At 47.7% G+C, this 7500-nt stretch overlaps 1 protein-coding gene across 1 annotated transcript in view; it reads left to right on the forward strand.

Annotated features, from left to right (window-relative positions):
• Positions 1-857: 857 nt before the first annotated feature.
• LOC134441689 (metal transporter CNNM1) overlaps positions 858-7500 on the forward strand; it is a 34171-nt gene continuing 27528 nt past the window's right edge. Inside the window, exons 1-2 of the mRNA XM_063192083.1 lie at positions 858-1214; positions 2561-2743. Coding sequence (XP_063048153.1) covers positions 858-1214; positions 2561-2743 — 540 coding nt within the window. The remainder of the gene's footprint in view (positions 1215-2560; positions 2744-7500) is intronic.

Here is a 7500-nt window from a genome sequence, read left to right on the forward strand (position 1 = left end):
GTCAACACCGCCACCTGGCGGGCGTTTCGGGAGGGACAACTCCTCCAGCATTCTAGAACTCCAGCAGTCTGCTCTCGTGCTGCATCCTGCTCTGACTCACTGCAGCAGCTGGGCGAGGACCAATCAGTGCGCGGCAATGTGTGTGTGTGTGTGTGTGTGTGGACAGCAGCATCTCTGAGGATGTTACTCGCGCGCTGGCGGTGATATTCGCTGTCACGGAATAAGCGCCTCCACAACGCGTGGACAGCATCAGCTGATTTTCAAGTCGCTGGATTACCGGTTTAGAATGCCGCAGAAGCCGCGCGCCAGAGTGACAGAGCCTCTCTCCCACGAGCGGTCGACCTTGACAGTAAGCCAAGTGAGCAGACATGGGGTACGCGCTGCCGGTCAGATTTAGTTTTTACCGTCATCATCACCATCATCACCATCATCATCATACGGTGCTGCTGTGCTCCCCGCGAGACTGATGAGATGAGATGCTGCATCATGAGTCGGTAGGAATATCAGTGCGAGGACGACTGCTGCTCCCGACAGGGGAACGGAGCTAACGCGCCCGCCCGTGCAGGCTGCTGTGGGCTGGATTGGCCACATACACTTTCTCCGTTGCAAACACACACACACACACACACACACACACACACACACACACACACACACACACACACACACACACTTGGTCGGACTGACACTTTCTCCGCTGCAGAGAACAGGACGAGCCCCCTCAGCAAGATGCCATGACGTCACTGGGGTGTATTCATTAGGGCGCACGCGGCAAGCTGACTCTACTCCAGCTGTTTGATCGATCTGAGCGCTTGTGGGGCGCGCTGCCCACGTGACTTCACCGCCCACGAGCGATAATGCCCTTCTACACCCTCGCGGTCAGCATGATAATAATGCCCCCAGCGCCTGGTGCCCGTAGCTGCCTGCTGCCGTTACTGCTTGTGATGGCCTCCGCGCCAAATGCACTCGGTCTCAGTCGCGCGCTGCTGGCCTTCCGTCCCGAGGACACCGGAGCGGAGCTGTCCGTGCAAGAGGGGGTGCTGACGGCGACGGAGGGCACGAGATTCATGCTGCGTGTTTACTATGCCGCCAACTCTCCGCAGAGGACCATCCGGAATGCCACCATCAGTACTGCCGCCGTGTCGCGACCAGACGCGGCTGCTGCACCTTGGATAGCCTTCCTCGAGGAACCGCAGCCGGGCCGCGAGGGGCAGGTGTGTGTGTGTGTGTGTGCGTGTGTGTGCAGCGCGTGTGCGTGTGTGTGTGTGTGTAGGGCTACTGATGTCATGAAAAGGAGGGCGTATTCAGATGAGTTATAAAGTTATAGTCTGTTCAGATACTTTTCAGTAACTTTTGATTCATGCTAGGACTACTTTGTTAATAGCTTATTCACAGAAACCTTTGAAACATTCATTTAAAATTTTAAATCATTTAAAATAAAATGTAGACTCTAAATGAACACGCATAGAGCTGATTCTAGTCTTCTAAGAGTTGAATTAAGAATTAACATGACAACGTTTACTGTGCAGTCATGGAGATCACCACTTTTGAGTAAAGCATTCAGAAGAGTTTAGTTGTTAGCAACTGGAGGATTGGCACCAGAAGACCCGGAATGACTGCTGTGTGTGCGGGTGTGTGTGCAGTGACTGACAATTGTGGTGGAAATGTCAGTCTCCAAGAGTTTAGTAGTAAGTAGCTGGACAGCTTCCTGGCGCTAGAAGACATGTAGCACCTGAGGCCTAATGGTTAGGAAGGTGGACATAAGATCACAGGGTTGCAGGTTTGAATCCCTATCTCTCCCTACACTTAGTTCTATCCATGACTGAATTGCCTTTGAGCAAGGTAACGAACCCCCTATTGCTCCAGGGACAATGCTCTGTAAAGTAACTGTAAGTCACTTTGGACATTCTGTTAAGGAAATTAATTAAAGTAATGAATTAATGAGACCATGACAAGTTGATCAGAGTTTACAATTGGCTTTCGTGAAATGAGAGACTGAGTAGCTCTGGAAAACATGTTCCTCGCTTGGCAATCTCGGTCTCTGGTCTCTCCTCCCACGAAGGCCCTTTTTTAATGGGCAGCACAGAAGGAATAGAAAAACACAGGGCTAACATTGTTTCTTATCAGAGGACCTTGAAAGTATCTTCCTAGTCACATAGTTTTCCCTGGGGGACATTTTGAAAGGAATAGAGTGCAACAGTATATGAAACAAGTACAGAAGTGAATATGAAGTGAAGTCTTTGCTACAGATCATAATTATCTCTACACATTCATAATGGACTGTCTCTGATATCACTCCTCAAGGAACATCATGAATTCCTGGCAACTGTGGACTAAAACAAAGAAACTGTAGTACTTATTACTTATCCTTGTGCAGACCAGCTTAACCCTTTTGGATAGCATTAGTCTTAACAGATGTGTGATTAAATGTGTGTGTGTAACGCTGTGTGTGTGTGTGTGTGTGTGTGTGTGTGTGTGTGTGTGTGTGTGTGTGTGTGTGTGTGTGTGTGTGTGTGTGTGTGTGTGTGTACATGTGTGTATGTGCACACGTACGCATCAGGTGCACCCCAAGCGTAACCCGTGTGTGGAGGAGAGTGCGCGGAGCTCGGACATTGAGGTGTTGGGCTCGTTCCGCTCCGCGTCCGGCCACAGCAGCTCCATCCTAGTGGAACTGTACGCCAAGCAGCTGCGCAGAGGAGAGCGCGTCAAGTACTACTCCACCTGTGCCTTCGACGGAGTCAAGGTATGGCATCCAGCGTGTCTTCCTCTCTTTTTTAACCCGTTAAAACATGGCGTTATAAATTTGCCGTTACCAGAATGGCAATGACCAAATCGTGATGTATTACTAAAGGCCCTGTACACTGTCATAGTGTCAACACCTTCTGCGTTGCTTCTAGTCAGGCCAAGAGCAATGTAAATATCGTTTCTGATCTCACATAAGATCGGGAACTCCACCCACTTTGACAGGACCCAATCAACCAGTAACAAACCAAGGGAGGCGAGTCAACAATGCTGTTTGGGAAACGTTAAATGTTATGCTCTAGGTCAGACCAAGCTTCAAAGAGATTTGAAATTTGATGATAATCAAGCTAGTGTAGTTCTATGGTCATGATGTTTTTCCAGTGACTATTACAACATCCCAGTGGCGGGTTGGTGCCTGGTAAGGGGCTACGGGCAGTCATGGGCAAGTGGTTAGGGCTTCAGTAAGACCTGTATCGTAAAAATTGCTGGGAGTAATTAATCAGTGCTCTCCCCCATCCTCCTCCATTACTGAGGTACCTGGAGCATAGTACCATCCCGGCGCCCTTTCTCCCTTAGGCTACAGTTTTGGGCTGCCCCCTTGCACGGGTTAGGCACAAATGCAGTTTAATTGTGTATAGTGAGCACTGTGTGCTGTGGAGTGCTGTGTCACAATGACAATGGGAGTTTCCCAGGATGGCTTTCATTTTCACTTTTCTCACAGACCAAGTAGCATTGTGTTTGTGCTCTGGGTAGAAAACATTGGGCGTGCAAGTGTGATATGTGTTCCCCCATTGACATGTGTGAACAGGAGTACAGTGAGCAGATTATTGATTTTTAAAAAAAACTCTGCTGCCTCGCCTATCTCTCTTTTTCTATTTGTAAACTAGATACTTTTCAATATACGTCTATGTTGTCATTCCGTGTTATTCATGTCCTTCCTGAGTTTTATCTTGTCAGGTTGTGTAGCAATTGTATTTTTTATTATGTTGAGGAAAAACAGAAGGAAGAACAAAGATTTCATAACATTCATGACAAACCCTTCCTGAATGTGGAAGACAGTATGAAGACAGATTTGTTTTGTTCTTTGTTTCTGGCACTGGAGTAATTTGTTGAGTCCCAAGTGGCAGCAGGTTTGGTGGAAAACCCCAATTCCACTTTACGATTAACTTTTATTTTGACATGCTGTCATCGTCCCGTCTTTCACATTAACAGAAAGGCTTGTCCTGAATGTTGAGTCATGTCTCATGAAAACAGTCACAAATGCTTCATGTCAGGGATGTCAAACTCATTTTGGTTCAGGGGCCGCATGTAGTCAATTGGATCTCAAGTGGGCCAGAAGAGTAGCGTAACTGTGTAATATCCCACATTTCTGCTTCATGACGGAATCAAGTCAAGTCAAGTAGGTTTTATTGTCAATTTCTTTACATGCACTGGTCATACAAAGAATTTGAAATTACATTTCTTGCTTTCCCATACAGACATAGACTAATCTAGGTAAGGACATAGACAGTATAGACATAGACAGTACTTATACATGGACTTAAGACAGTATGGACATAGACAGTGCTCATACAGACATTTAAAGTGCAAGACTGGACAACAGAAGACTTGTAGAGGACATACATTAAGAGGTATTGTTGTGCTTTTGTGCTTTTCCTAAAAAAGTCCTTTATAGCGTTCTAGACATGGTAATAGTAGCATTTTGAAGAAAAATAAATATTAAAAAGGTTTGTCAAGTACACCAGCAGCAGTGTGTGTGTGTGTGTGTGTGTTTGTGTGTGTGTGTGTGTGTGTGTGTGTGTGTGTGTGTGTGTGTGTATGTGTTTAGTGCAGGTAGAAGGTGCGGTGTGCGTCTGTGTGTGTGTTCGTGTGTCTGTGTGTGTGTGTGTGTCAGTGTGTGTCAGTGTGTGTATGTTTGGGTTTAGTGCAAAAAGTGCAGTGTGCTTGTGTGTGTGTGTGTGTGTGTGTGTGTGTGTGTGTGTGAGTGTGTGTGTGTGTGTGTGTGTGTGTGTGTGTGTGTGTGTGTGTGTGTGTGTGTGTGTGTGTGTGTGTGTGTGTGTGTGTGTGTGTGCATGTTTTGAGTTAGTGCAGGTTGAAAGTTCAGTCACAAGTATAGTAGTGCAGGTGGAATGTTCAGTCGCAGATACTGTATGGTGGTGGGGGATGGGGGGGGGGTTGTCAGTGGCCTTGCTGGCTAGAGGCTGACAGTGGAGGGAGAGTGGGTTGAGTGTTCAGCATCTTGATCGCTTGGTGCATTGTGCTGCTCGCCAGCCTGGTGGTACGGGAACGGAGGCGCCTGTACCTCTTTCCAGAGCAGGAGGCTGAACAGTTTGTGTGCAGGGTGGCTTGTGTCTTTGATGATCATCAGTGCTTTCCGGGTGAGGCGTGTGGTGTAAATGTCCTGCAGGGAGGGGAGTGGTACTCAATGATCTTCTTCGCTGTGTTCACAACACGCTGGAGTGTCTTCCTGTTTTTCTCCGTGCAGCTTCCTCCCCACACTGTGATGCAGTTGGACACAACGCTCTCTATGGTTCCTCTGTAGAATGTTGTCATGATGGAGGGTGTAGCACTTGCCTTCTTTAGTTTGCGCAGGAAGTAGAGACGCTGATGGGCCTTCTTCGCCAGTGATGTAGTGTTGGTGGTCCAAGAGAGGTCGTCGCTGATGTGCACTCCAAGGAACTTGGTGCTGCTCACTCTCTCCACAGCATCGCCGTCGATGGTCAGTGGTGGCAGTTGTTTTTGGACCCTTTGGAAGTTGACAACAATCTCCTTGGTCTTGTTGACATTCAGCAGGAGGTTGTTGTCTTTGCACCATCTGGCCAGCAGGTCTACTTCTTCTCTGTAGTGAGTCTCATCGCCCTTGGTGATGAGGCCCACCAGTGTTGTATCATCCGCAAACTTCACTAGATGGTTAGAGCTGTGGGTCGTTGTGCAGTCGTGTGTCAGCAGCGTGAACAGCAGGGGGCTGAGAACACAACCTTGCGGAGCCCCCGTGCTCAGGGTCAGGGTGCTTGAGGTGTTGTTCCCTACCCGTACTGCTTGTGGTCTTTGCATCAGGAAGTCCAGCAGCCAGTTGCAGAGGGAGGTGCTGAAACCTAGTTTGTCCAGTTTTCTGATTAGTTGTTGTGGTATTATGGTATTGAATGCTGAACTGAAGTCAATGAACAGCATTCTCACATATGAGTCTTTATTGTCCAAGTGGGTGAGGGCTGGATGGAGGGCAGAGCAAATTGCATCCTCCGTGGATCGCTTGGCTCGGTATGCGAACTGGTAGGGGTCTAGGGTGGGGGGTAGGGTGGCTTTGATGTGTGATAGGACTAGCCGTTCGAAGCACTTCATGATTATGGGCGTCAGTGCTACAGGACGGTAGTCATTGAAGCATGATGGTGATGATTTCTTCGGCACAGGTATGATGGTAGCAGCTTTGAAAAGTGATGGGATGACTGCTTGCTCCAGAGAGATGTTAAAGATGTCTGTGAAGACATCCTTCAGCTCTTCTGCACAATCCTTCAACACTCGGCCTGGTATGTTGTCTGGGCCAGCTGCTTTGCGTGGGTTGATGGTGGCCAGTGTCCTCTTAACACTGGCAGAGGACAGGTAAAGGGGTTGATCATGGGGGGGAGGGGGAGTTTTCTGTGGGTGAGTGTCATTTTGTGCTTCAAAGCGGGCAAAGAAACTGTTCAGGTCGTTTAGCAGAGAGGTGTTGTTGTCACAGCTTCGTGGTGCAGGCTTATAGTCCGTGATGGCCTGTATGCCCTGCCACAGGCTCTGTGCATCTCTGCTGTCTTTGAAGTGTGTTGTTATTTTGTTTGAGTATTCCTTTTTTGCTTTCCTGATGCCCTGGGACAGGTTTGCCCTTGCTGTCTTTAGGCCAGCTACGTCTCCTGCTCTGAAGGCTTTGTCTCTGGCCCTCAGCAGTCGGTGAACGTCTCCTGTGAACCATGGCTTCTGGTTGGCCCTGGTGGTGATGTGTTTTATTTCTGTAACATCATCGATGCATTTTGTGATGTAGGAGGTCACGGTGTCTGTGTACTCCTCAATGTCAATGTGATTGCTGTGGGTGGCAGCTGTTTTGAAAATGTCCCAGTCTGTGGTTTCAAAACAGTCCTGTAGTCGTGAGATGGCTCCCTCAGGCCATTTTCTCACCTCCTTCTGAACTGGTTTGGTGAGTTTTGCCCTTTGTCTGTAAGCTGGCAGTAGGAGAATCGTTGTGTGGTCTGATGATCCAATGTGGGGGATGGGCTTTGCCTTGTATGCTCTCTTCTGATTTGTGTAAACGAGGTCCAGGGTGTTTTGTTCTCTTGTTGGGAAGTTGACATGTTGATGAAATTTTGGAAGTACTGTTTTGAGATTTCCGTGGTTGAAATCTCCCAGTACCACCCAGAATCACATGCTAGTTTATGGTCTGAAGGTGGATGTCAGCGGGTTGATCAGGAGCAATGACTATAAATGGTGAGCAAAAAAGGCAAATTTGTTCTCAAGAATTGAAAACCTCATAGACACCAGTAACTTTGTAATGGGCTAGAACTTAGGGCCAAATTAAACCATGATATGATTAACCCATGGGACCTTATGTTTGTCAACCCTGGTTTATGTGCAGTTTATGACGGCTGCTACGAATGTATCATGAAGCAACCCGTAGAGTGAAGTGTCATCCACTTTAGTATGACAACATTGTCATGAAAATGTCAATGGCATAAATGTTATAGTCAAGAAGTGTTATTTGGCTATTGTCATAACGCGTTCACACTATTTGAG

The sequence above is a fragment of the Engraulis encrasicolus genome, chromosome 24, assembly GCF_034702125.1.
Source record: "Engraulis encrasicolus isolate BLACKSEA-1 chromosome 24, IST_EnEncr_1.0, whole genome shotgun sequence".
NCBI lineage: Eukaryota > Metazoa > Chordata > Actinopteri > Clupeiformes > Engraulidae > Engraulis > Engraulis encrasicolus.